The following is a 19864-nucleotide window of genomic DNA, read 5'->3' as shown; positions in this document are numbered from 1 at the left end:
CAGGAGACATGGAAGATCAGCTGTTCCGCTCTGTAGAGGGCCAGGCAGCCTCCGACCAGGAGGAGGAGGAGGCAAAGGTGTGCTGTGAGGGGCAAAGGTCCCCAGCATCCCTGACCAAGACACTGTTGGCTCAGCTGTCCAGCTGCATGAGCAGGTAGGTTGCTGGCCGTGGCCTCAGGCTCTGAGTTATTCCAGGAAGCCCAGGATCCTCATCAGGCACTGCACGGTCACCCCAGCCCCTCAAAGGCTGTCCCTTGGTGGTAAGGTGGCAGGACCACTCTGCACATGCAAGAGTGATCATAAAGGCAGCAGGACCACCCTGCAGGTGTGAGGGTGATATCTCATGTGTGCAAGTGATTATGACAGCAGAACCACTCTGCATGTGCGAGAGTGACCACCCCACATGTGCAAGAATGAGCATAACAGCAGGAACACCTTGTATGTCCAAGGGGAGACATAACAGCCATAGAATCACCCCGTGTATGCAAGGATGAATGAGATGGGCTTCAAGATGGGCTACATGTCATGGTGGCTTTGATTCTGGTCCTGGTGCTAGGACAAGCTGCAAAGCCCTCAGCCACTCCTGGGCATTTGTGTGGCCCTCAGAGCCCCCTCCATTGGTCCCTGGGCTGGGACTTTCTAAACTCTAGCAACCCTCATGACCACATCAGAGGAGATGAAGACAGACCAGGATGCCCAGGGCCTCCAACAACTGCCTTCTCTAGTCTCCATCCTGTCTTCTGTAAGATGGAACACTGACACCGGCTGGCAGGGGCTTTGCAAGGACTAGAGGTATAAAATTCTAACAGGGACCAGGTGCTCTGCGGGGACACAACAGCCTTTTTTTTTTTTTTTTTTTTTTTGAGAGAGAGTGTGCATGCTCTTACCAGAGAGAGAAAGCAGGAAATCACCCCCTGGGGGCATGGCCATGCCACAATCCCTTCTTCATTCTCCTCTCAGGATCTTGAGTGCTCATGCACATGTGCCTGGCATGAGTTTTAAGGTCTGGGGCTCAAACCACGGTCAACTACATGGGAATCCAGTGACATAACCATTACACCATCTGCTGGTCCCTCATTTTTTGAAAGTGTAAAGTGTTATGGTTTCCCAGGGGTGGTGGTTTTTGCCAACTTTATTTATTTATTTATTTATTTTTTGATTTAGGGCGCGTGCACTCACAAGAGACAGTGAGAGATAGAGATAGACAAAAAGAGATAGAGAGAGGGAAAGTAAGAAATCACCCTTCAGAGGTGATCACTGCAACCCCTTCTCCTTCATTCTCCTCAGAATTTGGGGCACATATGCACACATATCTGGCATGATTTTTAAGCCAGTGGGTTCAAGACTTGAACCAGGAGTCTGCCATGTGGGAACCAGCACCTTAACCACCCAAACAGGTGGCCCAGTTTCCAATTCTTTATGTCAATGACAAGCACTTATTAAGTTCTTACTCTGCAAGGCAAACTCTGGGGTGCTGGGAAAACATCAACACATAGAAGGGGGGGGCTTGTTCTCCTGACCCCCCTGATCTAGTAAGAAGTGGAGAGGGATGGAGATGAGGAGGCCCCTCTGAGAAGGTGCTGAGCAGAGAGCTCAGACACATTGGGATAAGTGGGTGATGGGGAACAGTGCTACCCAAGGAGGGACTGTAATGTCAAAGGCCCCGGGGCTCGTGCAGAGGTGGCTGTGGCCAAGAGAGTGCTGGAGGTCAGGTACCTCTGGCTTCCTGAGCAATGGGGGGGGGGCAGGGAGGGGCAAGCCCTGGCTTTGTCTCTAGGAGATGAAAGCCTGGGATAACCAGGCAGGCTGGGAGCAGCTCCCCAGTGCCGCCCTCCTCTGCTGCAGGCCTGACGACCAGACAGCCCAGAAGCTCAGGACACACTTCGGACACTTTGGTGGAGCTGACCACACACACGCTCTGGGAGAGCTGGAGGCCCATGTCGCCATGCTGGTGGAGAAGAACCTGGGGATCCCTGGGGAGGTCAGCAGAGCCCGAGGTCACAGAGGTCAGGGCTGGGCTGGTTCTGGAATTCCGACCAGAGGACTTAAGGGATGCAGCCAAGCCCTGTGCCTCAATCAGAGATGCGTAAGCAGAACCCCACAAGGACCTGTGTCTCCTCTGAGCTGCATTCAGTGATAAACCTTTGGTTCCAAGTGAAAGGATCCCAGACTTAGCGCTACAGGGCTGAGAACAAGGCCTGCATGAGGACTCAGACTGGACCATGTTAGTGGTCCACTCTGTCTCTGGGCTCTGGCCTCACTCCCTGCCTCAGCCAGCTACTGCTCCACTGCCCGGGTCAGAACCCCCGCCCCCAACACACCAAAATCTCAAGGAAGGAACTCTGGTTGATCCAGCCTCAGTCATGTGCCTGTCCCTGGGTCGATCCCTGGGGTGGAGCTGGGGCAGCTTCCCAGAGAAAAGGGAATGTGTCCCAAAGAGACGCAGGAAGGAATGTGAGGCATCCAGCTGTCTCCATGGCAAAAAGGCCACTCGGTAGGTTTCCGTTCTACAACAGCCGAACACACAGCACAGCTAAAAGTACTCGCTCACCCTGGATCTGCACATGTGCGGCTCTGGTTCGGATGTGACAGTTTACACTTCCACACCAAGGTCCCAACCTGTGCTGTTTTACATGTGTGTGGTCTGATGCAGCCCTAGTCCCATAAATGGTAATCAGTGAAAAGGTCCCCTTGATGTGCACAGCACGTGTCATCGGGGGAGGCCCTGACATGCCTCTTCTGATTTTCTACCCAGAGAGTCCCCAACGTAGCAAAGCGGACAGGCTTCAAAGCCCACCCCTCTGCTCTGCCACTCTCTGGGGGCCACCTGCTGAGTACTCATGGGTAGGAAAGAGCAAGGAGGCCCATTTAAGTTCCAGTCTCAGAATATGAACCAACAACCAAAAAAGAAAAAAGCCGGTTCTTGAGCGCTACAATAAATTAGCCAAAGACCAAGATCATGCAAACGTTTTGTTAGGATTGGCAAAAGGAGACAAAGGTGGCAGTCACTAACTGGCAGGCCATTGGGGCTGCATGTAGGCCTCCCAGAGAGCCAAGGTCCACAGCATCAACCTCTGGAACCTCTGTCTTGTGGGAGCACCTCACCTGGGGCAGCCCTGACAACCCTAAGCTCAGAGTCACTAGGGCACAGTCTGGTGTGTGAGCTGCAGCCACACTGCTGGGGTCCAACCCTGGCTCAGTCACCTGTATGGCCTTGGGAATCACATGACTCTTCTGCACCTGCTAAATGGCAATGACAACAGCACCATCTAATAGTGAGCTGTGTGATCACTGTCCTAGAAGCGAGTCCCTCCTGCTGGAGGGAGTGGAGACAGTAGGGATGGTTGGAGAGTGTCCACTCAGCTGCAGCCCCAGGGTGAGCAGCTGCTGGCCCTCTCCTGAGGCTCTCCAGCAGCCAGGCCATGAGCCTGCCACAGACTACCTGTCTGTGTGAGCCAGACTGTTTCTGTGGCTTCACCAGCACACACTTACTACCAAAAAATAAATAAATAAATAAAAAGGAAAGGAAAGGAAATCAGACAGCAAGAAGTCCTTGGACTAGAAAATAAAAAACACATACTCTTACACCAGCCCAACTCGCTGTGCCAATTTAGGTCAGGCTCTCAGTTTCTCTGAGCTGTAGTGCTGGTCTCAGAGATGGACTGCTTTATCTGCCCCGTCACTTGGCAGGCTTGGAGAGGCCAAACCAGACGATCTCTGAGAACAGGTCAAAGTGGCAGGGGGCCATGAGGACCAGGGTGGGACAGCAAGGTGAGTGTGCACCTCATCTCACAGGCAGAGCCAGAGTGGAAGAAGGAAGAGAATGAACACCTGAGGCTGGAGCTGCAGGTGGTGGAGACCGAGAGGGTGCGGCTGTCCCTGATGGAGGAGAAGCTGGTAGATGTGCTCCAGCTTCTGCAGAGGCTCCGGGACCTGGTAAGTTCACGGGCGCTACTCCCCCAAGGGAATCAAAGGAGCTCTCAGGGAGCCCCTGCTGGTGTTAGGCTCTGGGCTTTCCTCATGTGGACGGGTGTTGACCCATTTTACAGATGCAGAAATGGAGGCCCCAAGAAGCCAATTTTTTTTTTAGAGGTTTTTGTTATAGGGTGCGTGCACTCGCCAGACAGAGAGAGACACAGAGACAGAAAGCGAGAAATCACCCCCCAGGGCGGACCGTCACACGCAATCCCTTCTCCTCCATTCTCCTCTCAGGATCTTGGGCATGCATGCACACACACCCGGTGTGAGTTTTAAGCCACTGAGTCCAGGACGTGAACCGCGGTCAACTACGTGGGAGTCCAGCGACATAGCCATTATGATAACTGCTGGTTCCCTCAAGAAGCCAATTTTAAAGCAAGAGTCAGGAAGGCTCCCACATCATTTTATGAAGCTACCCTAACCGTGATATCAAAACCAAAGGGGAAGGGGCCAGATAGTGATGCAGCAATAACACAATTGGACTCCATGGGAAGATCCTCAGTCCATGTTCTAAGATCTCCCTAACATGCCAGGCACACTCGTGCATGTTCATGATCTAAGCTGGCTGAAGTTGGCTTGGGATTGTGATGTGAAAACCCTGTTGGGATGCCTCTCCGTCCCTGTCCCTCTCTCGTGGAACAAATAAATAAACCCATTTTTTGGAGAGGTTTTTGCTATAGGGCGCCAGAAAGACAGAGAGAGACAGAGAAACAGAAAGCAAGAAATCACCCCCTAGGAAGGATGGCCACGCCAATCCCTTCTCCTCCATTCTCCTCTCGGGATCTTGGACACACGCGCATGCACCCAGCGTGAGTTTAAGCCGCCGGGTCTGGGACTCAAACCATGGTCAACTACATGGGAGTCCAGCGACATAGCCATTACACTAACTACTGGTCCCTAAATAAACCCTTTTTAAAGAGAGAATAGATACCAGAAGGTAAAATTATAAGCTAACATCACATTTAATCATGATGCAAAATTATTAAATAAAATTCTAACAAACCAAATCCAGCATTGTTCAAGAAAATGCAACACAACCAAGTTGGATTTATTCTAGGAATTTAAAGATGATTCTATACCAGAAAAATTTATTACCACTGGGCAAACCAGTGGGATGGTGGATAAGGTGGCTGGATCTCACATGGCTTACTGTGTGATTCAAGTCCCAGACCTAGAAGCTTAAAAAACACACCAGGCACATGTATGTGCATGCTCGAAATCCCAAAAGGAGAAGGGACTGCAGCATGGCCATCCCCCCCTGGGATGATTTCTCATTTTCTCTCTCTGGCAAGTGCACACACCCTGTGTCAAATAAAAAAAATAATAAAAAATAAAAAACTATTACACTGTGTTGCAGATTACAGGAGGAAAACTATATGATCATGTCGATAGACACAGAAAAGGCAATTAATAGAACACAATCTTCTTTGATTATAAAATCTCTCAGCAATGTTTAAGTATAGTAGAGATCTTCCTTAACCTGATGAGGAGTCCAGACCAAATACTTCTTACAAATCTTACACAGACTGGCAAAAAGTTAGGAGGAATCCTTCTGAAGTCAGGTTCAAGACAAGAATCACTGCTTGTGTCCAGCTAGAGGTTCTAGCCCATTTAGCAAGACAGGAGAAAGAAGAGTTAAAGATTAGAAAGGAAGAAACAAACTATCATTAAGTGACATCATATTAATCTACCTAGAACTCCCTCAGAGAGTCTACAGACAAATTATATAATCCCTTGGCAAGGTGGCTGATTAAAAAATCAGGATCCAGAAACCATCAAACTATTAAACTATTAAAAAGGAAAAAAAAATCGGGACCAGCAGATGGTGTAACGGTTACATCGCTGGACTCCCATGTAGTTAACTGCATTTCAAGTGCCAGACCCAGCATCCTGAAACCCACACCGGACGCATGTGTGTGTGTGCAGGTGCACCCAAAATCCCAAGAGAAGAATGGAGGAAAAGGGATTGTAATATGGCCATGCCCCTAGGGGGTGATTTCTCGCTTTTTGTCTCTCTTTCTCTGGCCAGGGCATGCACCCTATAGCAAAAATCTCTCTTAAAAAAGAAAAAAATAAAAATAAAATAAGGGATCTGTTAACCTTCCCAGTATTATACAGCCAACATGAGGTACAAGCAGAATTACCCTGGCCTGCAAGGCTCTGAGCAACTGTTTCTTGTCCATTGGGCTGCCTAGGACAACCAGCTGTGAGGTCATGCTCAGTATCACACAGCCAGGGCAAGCAGAGAGAGCTGAAAAGGAGGGCAGGAAGGCCTTGCAGACTAGGATAGACGCTGGTCCTCCCTCCTCCCAGCTGGCTGGCTTTGGGCGAATTGCTGAATCTTTCTCAGCACTGCTCATTTTGCTGGCTAAATGGGCTTAATAAAACAAGTCATTGCAAGGAGCAAATGCTTACTTCCCAGTGCCTACATGGGCACGTGAAGTGTAACCCTTACATACATGCTCCTGCACGCAGCTCCCTCCACCCAGTATGAGAAACCCAGTGAGCAGCCTCAGGGTAAGGAACTAGAAAGGATGATGGGGGAGGGGCTTTATCTGTCCCTGGGGAGCTGCACAGATGCCCAGAGGGGCCACCAGGTACCACCTGCTGCTGGAGAACCCAGTGGTCATGGTCTGCTCCAGTCCTGTTCCTTTTCTTTTTAAGAACATATCAAAAAGAGCCCTGGGGAAGATCTTGCTGAGCACGCTGGATGCTTGCAGGGACCCTGCACACGGTAGGAGTGCCCATCTCTCAGAGCCTGGAGTGCTGCCGGAGGACGTCCTGACTAGGAAGTCCAGCACTCCCTGTCTTAAGTGTCTATCTTTAAAATGTCTTCTCTGTTACAACTCTGAATACCTGCAATTGGTACAATCAGAAACAGGCTTTGGGAAGTCGAATGTGGTACTTAACAAGTGCAGAAAGTGGGAATAGACAAGGAGAGGATCCACAGAAGCCAGAGTGGGCGAGCCAGCAAGAGAGCTGGGAAGACTGGCAGCCGCTGTCATGAGTTCACCATGGGCCAGGCACTGGCAGAAGCCCCAGATGCCTTTAACTCCCTGAGTCCTACAATAGCCCCACAAGGAAGGGCTTTCCCATTCCACAGAGGAGACTGAGGCACAAAGGGTCAGGTGTTAGCCATGCACACAGCCTTAAACATGCAGCCCCTGCTGTTAAGACTCTCATCAGTGCCAGTTTATGCCCAGAGCAGCCAGAAGGAGCAAGGCCGGACTCCTGCCCCAAAGTGCCTCACAGGCTAACGGGTGGACTGATGGCATAGCCTTGGCTTGCAACCTCACTGGCATCTTTGGGCAGGACTTGGGTGTGTCCAGTACCTTGAATGGTCAGGTACCAAGGAGGAAATTAGAACTATTTGCAAGAAGCCCTTCCCCCGGTCCTTAGCAGAAGACAGACAAGACAGGGTGGTGGTTGGCAGGCTGGGGAGGGATACTGGCATGACAGTGATCCTGGAGGAGGCAGACTGACCTTGCCCTCCTGCCCATCTGTCCAACCAGAAAGGAGAGCTGGTCCTTCGGCAACCCTGGACGCCCTGTACCAAGCCTTGGCTGGCTGCAAGCTCTTGCAGGGACAGCCCTCTACACCAACCTCTGCACCAGCTGTGCTCAACAACCCCCTCCTCATCTCCTGCTAAGACTGCTGGCCCATGTGCTGGCACCCTGATCAACCAACCACCACTGGACCTGCCTCTACCATGAGCCCGACCACTGTTGCCTAACCATAGGCACGTCATTAGAACCAAGACAGCCATGCCCAGAGCCTCACTGCAGAGGGCCAGCTCTTCCCACATTCCCTCAAGGCCCTGTGTTCTTGCCACCAAAGTCCACATTTAAGCCCTGTCCCCAGTGCTGTCTCCTCTCCCTGAGAGCAGAGGCACCTACTTTCCTACCCAGTTCAGCCCAGGACTGCCCCCTTCCCAGCACTGTCCCCCCCTTCCACCCACTGGCGTGCCTGCTGCAAAAGAGACCGAGCCTAACCTTCAGGATACACCTCGTCCACAGGGAAGCTCCCCACAGCCCAGGAAGTGCTGGAGGCCAGGAGAGGCTGGGGTATTCCAAGGAGGGAGGTATCACTATAGAATTCCTGGGGGAGCTGGACCTTGAGCTGGCCTTGAACTATGTCTAAAGGGAGGGAAGCATTAGTTGGGCAAAGGGGTGGGGAGGCATTTTATTTGGCATGGTGGCTAAGGTTAATCCAGTCTTCCTCCTGAACACCAGGTTGTGGGCCTCGTGGGATGGCAGGAAGGAGCAAGACAAGGTGCTGGTCTCACCTGCTTAGGAGCTTAAGATAAGCAGACACACTGGTGAAGTCAGAAAGGGAGATCCAAGTCAGAGGGAAGCAAAACGACCATCATGAAAGCCCTAAGAGTGGTGTCTAGGAGTATGGGAGCACTGCAGGGGGCCCAGACATGGCCACAGGGGCTTGGTCTGCTCTAAAGAGCAATGGGAAGAGGGCAGGGACAGGTCATAAAGGGCCTCAGAGACCCATGAGGATGACACTTTCTCCTACAGGCCACAGGGAGCCACTGGAGTTTCTAAGCTGCCACTGGAGTGTTGACTGGAGGCAAAAGAGGACAATAGCACACACAGGACAAGAGGAGCAAGGGGACCCAAGGGACATGAGATAGAACCAGAGGAGGGCAGCAAAGAGTCAATCAGGGGGTCAGAGCAGCAGTGGGCTTCCAGGAAGGGCAGCAGAAGGGAGCAGGAGGGGCTGAAGGAGCCCTGGACCCTCAGCAGCTTGGCTTGGAAGAGGCAGCAGGCAGCCCTTGCAAACTCCCGGGAGAAAGACACAGGGATACCAATTTCCAGAAATGGAATCCAAAAGCTGAATGTCCAGTGGCCATCACAGAGGGTCGGCTCAGCCCTGGTCCTGTCAGAGAGCACATGCCTGCTCAGGAAAGGCACAGGTCCCCAATGGGTGACCCCAGCTCATTCTCCACTCAACTGGACCCACCAGGTAGGTTCTTTGGTGCTGCACTGACAGCTGTGTGACCCACACATGCCCCTGCTCAGTAAGGGTGTCAGCTGCCCTGGGCCCTGGTCATGGTGGGTCATGAGAGCCTGTGCATGTGTTAAAACTCAGTGTGGACAAGAATGAGCGTGAATGCCCTGAGGGTACAGGAACAGCCCACCAGCACGGCAGCAATGCAGTGCTTGAGCAAAGTTAGATCTGTGCGGAGGGTTACAGGTGTGGTTCCCAGTAGACCTGCACACACCAGGTGCATGCACCATGGCCCTGGCTGGGAAGAGTGAGAGTGGGAGACTCATGGCATGAGACCCACTGAGGGTACTTCTCTCTCTGTCTCTTGCTCTCATGAGAGAGAGAAATAAACTTAAAAACAAAACTCCCAGGGGACACAGTAAGAGGGGACCGTCACACTTTTGTGCGTTTTACCTTCAGGGGCCCCATTACATTCTCATAGTAAGATGGAAGGAAAATCCATTTGTGCTTCTGCATGGGAGGGAGAAAAGAGCCATTCTGAAATGCTGAGAACACTGCACCCTTCTCAACAAGGTCTGCCTGCGAGAGACAGTTCTCTCAGTCTCTGACCTGTTGGGGTTTTGTTAGAACCTAATCACCTGGAAGAAGGAAACACCACTCCAGCTCCCTCAAGCTATCTTGTCCTACCAAGGAAGGGACCTGAGATGGTCACAGCTCAGGGCACAAGCTCTCTAAATGATAGGGACCCAATCACAGGACTGTGGAACTCATCTCTTTCCACACACCTCACCACTACATCACTAGAGACTTATTTACAACAATTCCTGTCATCTAGCATGTCCTATCTGCCTTTCAACAAACCACTATAAGGCACAAAAAGCAAAGTTTTAAAAAAGTAAACCAAACATCAGAATCAGATCCAGCTGTGGCAGGGATATCACTTGTTAGAAATAGCAAAGATTTTTTTTTTTTTTTTTTTTTAATCTGAGGGAATGGGGAGAGAGGTACTCATCACACTGTGACCTGCCCCAGCCTCCCGAGATCATGGGCATATGTCAGTATGCCTGGTGTGTTCAGGTCCATCCAGTAGTAACACAATGCAGAAATACTCAAGAAAATTTCAGTAGAAATCTAATCCAGGGCCACCGTGTATTCTAGGGTTAAGGCAGCTAGATACCGAACAGACTGTGCGATTCCAATCCTGCTCCTAGTGGCTTTAGAAACACAGCAGGTTGGGACCAACAGTTAGCGTAATGGCTTTGTCGCTGGACTCCCATGTAGTTGACTGCAGTTCGAGTTCTGGACTCTGTGGCTTAAACTCATGCCGGGCACGTATGTGTGTGTGCCCAAGAGAGGAGAATGGAGGAGAAGGGATTGCAGTGTGGTCATCCCCCTGGGGGGTGATTTCTCGCTTTCTGTCTCTCTGGCGAGCACACGAGTCCTATAGCAAAAACCTCTCCAAAAAAAAAAAAAAAGGAAAGAAACAGCAGGCATGTATGCATGCACCAAATCCTGAAAGGGGAGAGATACAGAGGAGACAGATTGTAGCATGACCATTCCTCATGTGGGTCAGGGTGCTTTCTAGCCCTCTCTCTCTCTCTCTCTCTCTCCAGCGAGCACATACATTCTGGCAAATTAAAAAAAAAAAAAAAAGTGACCAGCAACCACTGTGGTAGCTATTACTCATGTTCTCCCTTATCTCCTGGTACACTATCCTTTCCTGTCCATTTGAAATTAGGTGTAAAAAGGTTGCTTGCATTGGCCAGTGAAATATGAGCTAAGGATTAAGATGTAGTCGACTGCGGTTCGAGTCCCGGACCTGGTGGCTTAAACTCACACCGGGCGCGTGTGCGTGCGTGCCCAAGATCCCGAGAGGAGAATGGAGGAGAAGGGATTGCGGCGTGGCCATCCCCCCCGGGGGGTGATTTCTCACTTTCTGTCTCTCTGTCTCTCTCTGTCTGTCTGGCGAGTGCACATGCCCTATAGCAAAAACCTCTCCCAAAAAAGAAAAAAATTAATAAATTAAATTAAATTAAATTAATAATTATTTTTAAAAAGAAGGAAGAAAAAAGAAAATCAACTCCAAAAATAATTATACACCACTACCAAGTGGACTTTACTGCAGGTATATAAGAATTTTCAATATCTGAAAAATCAATTAATGTAATCCTTCATATCAGTAGACGAAAGAAAAAAAATCACATAATCATGTCAATACACGTACAAAAAGCAATAAATGCAACAACTATTCATTTAAAAACTCTAAGGTAACTAGGGATAGGGAAGAACTGGAATCACACTGGAAGTCCTAGCTAATCTGAAAGAAGGAAGGGAAAGGTGTACAGATAAAAACCTGTTCTGAAAGAAAGAAAAGGAAAGGTGTACAGAAAAAAACCTATCTCTGATCTCCATAGATGACATTGTTTATGTAGAAAATCTAAAAGAACAGCATCAACAACCACCACCATAACAAAAACTCCTACAACTAATAAGTAATTATAGGAAGGCTGCAAGTTATAAGATTAATAAACAAAAGTTAATCGCTCTCCTGTATACCAACAATGAACGAGAATTTGAAATTAAAAATACAATACTACTGGGACCAGCAGTTAGTGTAATGGCTATGTCGCTGAACTCCCATGTAGCCGACCGCGGTTCGAGTCCCGGACCCAGTGGCTTAAACTCACGCCGGGCATGTGCGTGTGCGTGCGTGCCCAAGATCCCAAGAGGAGAATGGAGGAGAAGGGATTGCAGCATGGCCATCCCCCTGGGGAGTGATTTCTCGCTCTCTATTTCTCTGTCTCTCTCTGTCTCTCTGGTGAGCACACGCACCCTATAGCAAAAACCTCTCCAAAAAAAAAAAAAAAGATACAGTGCTACGTACATTAACACCAGAAGGAAACACTTAGGTACAAACCTATCAAGATATGGGGGGCTGGCTGACAGGTAGCATGGTAGTTAAGGCACTGGACTCCCACATGGCTGACTGCAGTTCAAGTTGTAGAGCTGGTGGCTTGTTTTCTCAACCCCCTATTTCTCTCTCATCAAATTTTAAAAATAAATAATTATGAATAAAATTAAACAAATCCAACAAGATATGTACAAAATCTATACAAGGAAAACTATAAAAATTTAATGAAAGAAATCAAATAACTATTATAAATAATAGAGATATTCCATGTTCATGGGTAGACTCAATATTGTCAAAAATCTCAGTTTTTCCCAACTTGATCTATAAATTCAATGCAATCCCAATCAAAATTTCAGCAAGTTATTTAATGCATGCACACATGCCTGGCCTGATTTTCAAACTGCCAGGTTCAGGATTCAAACCATGTAGTTGGCCATGTAGGATCCAGCACCTTAACCACCATGTCACCTGCAGTCCCCACAGCAAGTTATTTTGAGTACATTAACAACTGATTCTAAAGTGTAGTACCCAAGACAGTGTGGTACTGGTGAAAGAAGAGACCAACGGGCAAATGACCCAGACAGTCAGCTGTTCTTTGACAAAGGAGCCAAAGCCACAGGATGGACCAAAAAATGCCTTCCCTACAAATGAAACAACTGGATGTCCACCTACTAAAAACACATCTAAACAGACCTTACACTCTTCACAAAAATGAACTCAAAATAGAACTAAATGTAAAAAAAAATAAAATAAAATAAAATAAAAAATAATACAGCAGAAAATCTAGATGGCCATGGGTGTGATCTCCCCTGGAGGGATATCCAGGTCCTGTATCCACATCTGTGACCCATGAGACCAGTTTGCCTCCTCTCCACATTGCACTGATGGAGACCCTTTCTACACCTCTCAGCTCAGTCACAGAGTCAGGATTCTAGCCTGGCCTGTCCACTCAAACCTATACTTAACACTTCCTGACTAGCCTGCACCAAAATCAGCATTTGGGGCCTTGGCTGAGTGCCAGTCCTGAAGCCACCAACAGGAGACAGGATATGAGGACACAGTGTTGCAGAAGGAGGGTTACCAACAAAGGGAGAGGAAACTAGGACATAGCAATGCAGAAGGAGGGCCACCAACAGGACAGGATACAAGGATGGGACTCACGGAAGGAGGGAACACCTTTGTCATCTGACCTGAAGACTGAGATGACATCTCAAGGGAGCTGCCACTGAGGGCATGGCAAACTCCGGATGCCCTCAATCAGGTGCAGAAGAGGTGGATAAGTCCTAAGAACCCATCACCAAACAGAGCTTCCCCAGATATTTGGGCCCGAGACTCAGTCACAACCTAATGTAAAAGTTCCCTGTCACTTGAGCATGCTGAGAGTCAATTAGAAACAAAAGGACCACAGGGCTGATGCCTCTTGATAGTTTAGGGTTCTCTTAACAGACTACAATTATTTGAATTTTTAAACTTCCTGTTAAAATAAATCCACAGGGCCAGGTGGTGATGCCACAGTAACGCAACTGGATCCACATGGGGAAGGCCCTGGGTGTCCCAAGGTCATCCTGTGCACATTGGGGGTATATGCCTGTGACATGGTCTGGCTGAGGTTGGCAGTAGATCGCAGCTTCAGACCCTAGTGGGGTGCTTCTGTGTTTCTCACATGGAATAAATAAATAGACTTTAAAATATGTACATACATACACATGCACACAAACCCACATGTCTGCAAAGTCTTTGATAACTCTTCCTTTCAGAGTCAAAGCCTACCTCTCTCCAAGCGAGGATGTGTATACTTGCTCAGGCCTGAGGGCTTCTGCTCCCCTTCAGATAAAATACTGCAGGCAGGCCAGGAACAGGCCTCTGGACACAGGGTGTGGGTACAGGCAGCGAAGAGACAGAGAGCTGACAGGAAGGGCCAGCTGAGGCTCCAGGTCCTCCATGCCTGCCCATCGCCCCCTAGACTTGACTTAGGAACACAAATGTGAAGATAAAACTGTCACCAGTGTCAAGACAGCATCCCCAGAAGCTGAAATTCCAAGCACAGAAAGTCAGGGATCGGGTGCAACTGCTCTGGCGACAGACTGTGGAGCCAGCCTGACTGGAGAAGAAGGGAGGGCAGCAGCCTGACAGTATTGAGAGACAGAAGGAGAGTAAAATACCTGTGGATGGAGTCTATGACTACCACTCTGCTTTTGCCTATTTTGGGAAGTACTTCCTTGGGATTGTTCAAATGGTCTGAAACTCATTAAAAATGCTTTCAGGGAAATTCTAACTAATGTCCCCTCTTGCCTTCTGGCAAAGAAATCATCCCACTGACCTTAAATTGCCCCAACCCTGAAATTTCACATGGTTGTCACTTAGGTGGCGAAAGCATTCCTGAAAGAGAAGTGAATGTCACAGGGTCCGCGTGACCTCCAGGCCTCAGGTCAGGGAGCCTGTTTAATTCGTGGCCTGTCCTGCCTCAAGGTATTTGCCATATTTTCCATCACCTGGGCTAATACCTACGTGATGCTTTTCCCTCTTTAATTTTCTGTAAATGTACTCAAGAAGGAAAATTTACTCTCTGTGTCACTTGGTGACAAGCACAATTTAAAAATCTGGCAACTAAAAAAGGACCGTTTCTGTGCTCTAATGAAATTGGCAAAGCAGCCTCACTTCACAAAGGACGTAGAATCAGGTCCTGACAGGACATGAAAAAGGATATGCAGTGCTGGTGCAGAGCGTGAGAGTGTACCTCCACTGGGAGGCCTTGGAGGAAGGGTCACTTGAACTGAGATGTGAATGAAGATCAGGAGGAGGCCTTGTGGGGACAGGACAAGGGTGGGAGCGTGGAGTAGTGGAAACTCCAAGTGCAAAGGCCCTGAGGTGAGAAAGTGCTGAGAGTCTGAAGGACAGGCAGGATGTTGCTGTGGCTGAGACTGAGGAGCCCTTAGGGACAGCAGGCAGAAGGCTAACCAGTGGAGAAGAGCCCAGAGGGGCTTGTAGGCACCAGAGGAACATGAACTTTATTCTAGTTGCAATGGTGAGACAACACCGCTAAGACGACCAGGGCAGTGGCAGAACAGGAAAGAAGTGGTTACTTTCTGAATCTACTCTGGTGGCTGAGACATCTGAAATCGCTGGTGGGTTGGGCCATAAATAGAACTCTTTCTTTCCTCCAGTTTATTTATCTCTTCCGTGAGAGACAGAGACAGACACCCAGAGTCTTCAGACCATCCATTTCCCCATCTTCGGCCAGCCCAGATCACAGGCCCACACACACTGTGAGCCCAGTGTGTGCAGGGAGGCTTCAGGACACAAATGCGGGGCATCTGGTTCCAGAACGGCGGAGCACTGGTTACCACCACGGCACAGGCTGGCTCTGCCACAACTCCATGGAGGAGAAAAGCAAGAAAACCAGGAGATCATAGCAGGAAGAGGTGGAATGGAGGGAGGATTTTTGCAAAAGAGTGATACAGGCGATAGTGATCAGTAAATAAGAAAGTGATGATACAGAAAGGGGGAATGGCTGGAGAGAAACCCTTCAGAAGGTAGAGGGGATAGAATTCAGTGAGGTAAAAAACAAGGGAGCTGGCTGGTAGGTGGTGTGGTGTGTTTGAGGTGCTGGATTCCCACACGGTCGACCACAGTTCAAGTCACAAACCTGGCATCTTCCTTTCTCTGTGCTGAGTGTATGTGCCCTATAGCAAAATTTTAATAAAATAATAATAATCAACTGTTTTAAAAGGGCCCTCTGGGAATCTTCCCTGCTCCCTTTCTGTAGGGTGTACTTAAATTGCAAGGTGAACGTGTTGCAAGCACGAACAAGAGCCCAAGCGGTCCAGACGGAGAACCGCAATGTCCTAGGACAAACGCGGCTCGTTCCGTACTAACCACGCCCCTGAGTGGCAACGACACGTGTGACGTGTGAAAGTGCACGAACAGCCACAGTTGGACACGCCTGACCTCGCCGGGAGAAGCGGCTCTCAGCCTTTCGGGGCGTGTGGAGTCCTCGCAGCCCCGTGCTCTGGTCTAAGCCCGTAAGCCCTCGCGGGATCCCTGTTCCCGGGGGGCCGAGCCCCTCGGTCCAAGCGCACAGAACAGGCAGTGGCGTCGCACCAGCTCCTTCGTCTCGGTCTCGGGCACACGCAGGTTCTTCCCCGCCCACTCCGCCACACGGCGGCCCTGGCAGGGCGTCTGTGGCCAGGATGAGGCCGAGCCTCCAGAGCTCCTACCCGGGCAGGGGCAGCGCACAGCGGCGCAGGGCAGGGCCGCGCTCTCCCACAGCCGGGGCCTCGGGCCTTCTGCCTCGCTGGCCCGGGGTGGGGTGTCGCGGCCACTACAGACGGAAAGACAGCGGCTCACAGCAACTAACCTTGACCTCCACCTCTCAGGGATGAAGTCCAGCCAAGCAAACGGAGCCAGAATGGCGGCTGGCGGCCCACCTCAGCCCCGGGGACCGATAAGACCTCGAGAACCTCCTCCTCTCTGACTGACCCAGACTGGCCGCTGCGTTCCCGCCGCGCTCCCTATTGGCTGGCGCTTGGTCACGTGACTGCACCACTCTTCCCATTGGCCTGCACTTGGTCACGCGACGACTGCACTCCCACGCTCTTCTCATTGGCCCGCACTTAGCCACGTGAATGCACTACACTCCCTCTTCTCATTGGCTGATGCTTGGTCACGTGACAGCACTTAGCGGCCACAGAGGTGGGCGGCCTGCTGTGCAGCTGCTTGTGTTCAGCTAGGTTCTATCAGGGAGATGAATGGTGGAGTGACTTAGGGGACAGTGGCCGGACTCTTCTTGGTTTTGATGTGCCCCATCTCGCGAGCTGACGTCTTTGGCCATCACCAAGTGTGACCACAGAGGGGCCCGCCATTCCCGTCTTCTGCTCTCCCCTCCTTGACAGTGGCAGGCCTTGGACAGGACGGTGCCTGAACTGCTGCAGCTGCAGTAGGAACGGAGGGAAAGTGGGGACCCGGAGACATGAATGTCACCCTCAAAATCTCTAGAGCCCTTAAGATAGAGGGTGACATGTGGTGGAGAGGACGCCATGAGGCTGGAGGGGAGTAGGGGTAACAGAGACGGGAGCAGGTGCGCTGGGGAGAGTGCAGAGGTTCGGGTCAGCCAGGTGGCAGTGGTTGAGGCGGTTGGGTTGCACAGGGCCGGCTTCACCCTCCAGTGACTGGGAAACATGGGTGTGTGCGTGCCTAGACTCCTGAAAGGAGAATGGAGGGAAAAGGATTGTGGTGTGGCCAACCACCCTCCAGGTTGTTCTGTTTCCCTCCCTCTCTCCTCTCCACCTTCTCACCCCCACCCTATAACCAAAAAAAAAAAAAAGATTTTTTTTTTCAAAAACTAAATTTAAATGCCTCAAAGACCTGTGAGAGGACCTCAAAACATTAGCAGAAATGGAGTTAAAATGCAAGTATATTTTGATGGGGAAAAAAAAAACTGGAAATCATGCATAGGTCTTCGTAATACACATTTTCCACAAACTTTTTAAAGGACTGACCCCAATAGGTGTACAAGCAAGAACTATAGAATTCTTAGGAGAAATTGCAGGGGCAGTCCAGCCAGTGGTGTGGTGTAAATGGCTGGGTGGGTCCCACATGGTGGACTGTGTGCTTGGAATCCCAGACCCAGAACCTTGAAAAACACACCCGTGAGTGTGCATGCATGCCCAAAATCCCGAAGGAGAAACAGAGAAGGGACTGCAGCATGGCTAACCCAGGGAAGGTGCTTTTTTATTTCTCTCTCTCTCTCTCTCTCTCTCTCTCTCTCTCCTATGAGAATATGAGCCATCCAACATTTTTTTTTGATAGGGTTTTGCTATAGGGTGCATGCGCTCGCCAGAAAGACAGAGAGAGATAGAGACACAGAAAGTGAGAAATCAGCCCCCAGGGGGGATGGCCACGCCACAATCCCTTCTCCTCCATTCTCCTCTCGGGATCTTGGGCACGCATGCACACACACCCAGCCTGAGTTTTAAGCCACCGGGTCCGGGACACGAACCGCGGTCGACTACATGGGAGTCCAGCGACATAACCATTACACTAACTACTGGTCCCAGCCATCCAACATTTTTTAAGAGTAGATAAAAGTAAAAGAAAAAACAGGGCCACCAGCCAGGTGGCATGGTGGTTAAGGCACTGAGTCCCACATGGCCAACATCACTGTTCAAGTCCAGGAACAGGTGGCTTGAAAGGTGCACAGGTCATATACACGTGGATGCCCCAAATCCCAAGAGGCAAATGGAGGAAAAGGAATTGTGATGTGGCTATTCTTCCTGGAGGGTGATTTTTCACTCCCTCACCTCTCTCTCTCTCTTTCTTTCTCTCTCTCTCTGTCTCTGTCTCTCTCTCTGTCTCTGTCTCTGGAGAGCACAGATACCAAATAGCATAAAAGTATCTAAAAAATAAAAAGATGACTCTCAGATTCTAGAAATAAGGGCTTCAGACCTAGAGAAAGAAGGGGCAGCTGGGCGGGCAGGCTGCCAACTAGTCGTGGCTGCCACCTGTTGCTAGGTGGCTCAGGAGGGACATTCTTCCTCAAGGTGGTTCCTGGTTTGCAGCCTCCCTTGGGCTGACCACACACCTGCTGAATGAGGGACATCATGCCATCATACTGCAGACCACACCTGCCCCAGGTATTCACCCTATCCATGAGACCCTCCTCGGTTCTTTGTCCAAGGTGAACTCTTCCGGAATGTCCTACATGGCCCACAGCACTCTCACTGGTATAGGAGCCCCACCCTTTCCGGGTTCAGTGGACACAAAGTCTCTTCTCAGGCCCTGCTGCTGGGGACCTGGGCTGTGGCCTGGAGTCAGACCCTTATTTGGGGCTAGATTTCTAAGATCAGTTCCTTCCTCTTTAAAACCCTTTCCTGGTTGGGACCAGCAGGTGGCATGGTGGTTAAGGTGTTGGACACCCCCACATGGCCCACTACGGTCCGAGTCCCAGACTAGTGGCTTGCTTTCTCACTTTCCCTCCTGTCTCTATGTCTCACTCTGGTCAAATTAAATGGATAAATAAATAAATCTTTAAAAACAACAACAAAAACCCTTACCTGGCAGCTGTCTTTGCCTTCTGAGTAAGATGGAGAATGCTGAGGATGGCCAACTTTCTAGAGGTGGGGGACAGACTCCCCTTTGGACCTTGTGAGCATGTAGGCCCTGTCGATCCTCAGTGGGTTGCCAGAAGGGACTGGATGCCCAGGGCTGGGCTGGAGGCTCCAGCCTTTCAGCACCTCTCAGCTCCTCCAGACTGGAGACCCAGACCCTCTTGCTAGGTTTGACGTCTTTGGCAGACACCAGCTGCAACCACAGAGGGGCCCAAGGTTCCCTCGCTCTCCTGCCCCTCCCCTCTTTCCACAGCCCTGGCCTCAGGAACCAGCCTCTGGTCCCTCTCACCAAGGCCATTTGCCCCTATTGCTAGAACCCTTTCTCACATTCCCAAAGCACCACTGTGTCCTAAGGTCCCCAGACTTCAGTCACCCAACCCCTGTGTGCCCAGATTCTGCCACCTCTGCAGATCATTAGCTGAGCTAATATTTCATAATGGTGAAATGTTTATGATGTATTAAAAATGCTTAATGTTCTAATTGAATAATTGTTTATAATATTTTCCTATTACATTTTATTATAATATTTTATGATACTACAAACATAATTAAATTTAAAATCCTTTATTTTTTTAAGTTTGCTATAGGGCATGTGCACTAGCGAAAAAGAGACAGAGAGGGGGCAGGGGAGTTGAAATCACCCCCAGGGAGCATATGGTCACACTGCAATCACCTCTCCTCTATTCTCCTCTTAAGGGTCTTGGGCACCCACGCACATGTGCCAGGCATGTGTCTCAAGCTGTCAGATCTGGGACTCAAACTGTATGGTTGACCATGTCTGACCCAGTTGCCTTAACCTCCATGCTACCATGACACCTGCTAGACCTTTTTTTTTTTCTTTTTTGGTCAGAAGTACCAGAGAGACATAAAGAATAAGAGAAAGGAAGAAGAAGCAGCCGCGCGGCTGGCG

The 19864-nt window shown here is 49.9% G+C and overlaps 1 protein-coding gene across 1 annotated transcript in view; it reads left to right on the top strand.

The window, feature by feature from the left end:
• Positions 1-10200, top strand: part of EFCC1 (EF-hand and coiled-coil domain containing 1) — a 34670-nt gene extending 24470 nt beyond the window's left edge. Inside the window, exons 4-8 of the mRNA XM_027768814.1 lie at positions 4-154; positions 1846-1981; positions 3796-3936; positions 6643-6712; positions 7491-10200. Of these exons, the coding sequence (XP_027624615.1) occupies positions 4-154; positions 1846-1981; positions 3796-3936; positions 6643-6712; positions 7491-7627 (635 nt within the window). The 3' untranslated portion in view covers positions 7628-10200. The remainder of the gene's footprint in view (positions 1-3; positions 155-1845; positions 1982-3795; positions 3937-6642; positions 6713-7490) is intronic.
• Positions 10201-19864: the final 9664 nt, after the last annotated feature.

Source organism: Tupaia chinensis, unplaced genomic scaffold (genome assembly GCF_000334495.1).
Source record: "Tupaia chinensis unplaced genomic scaffold, TupChi_1.0 Scaffold147500_2, whole genome shotgun sequence".
NCBI classification, from domain to species: Eukaryota; Metazoa; Chordata; class Mammalia; order Scandentia; family Tupaiidae; genus Tupaia; species Tupaia belangeri.
Note: the sequence above shows the minus strand (reverse complement) of the source record. Positions and strands in the feature narration are given on the sequence as shown.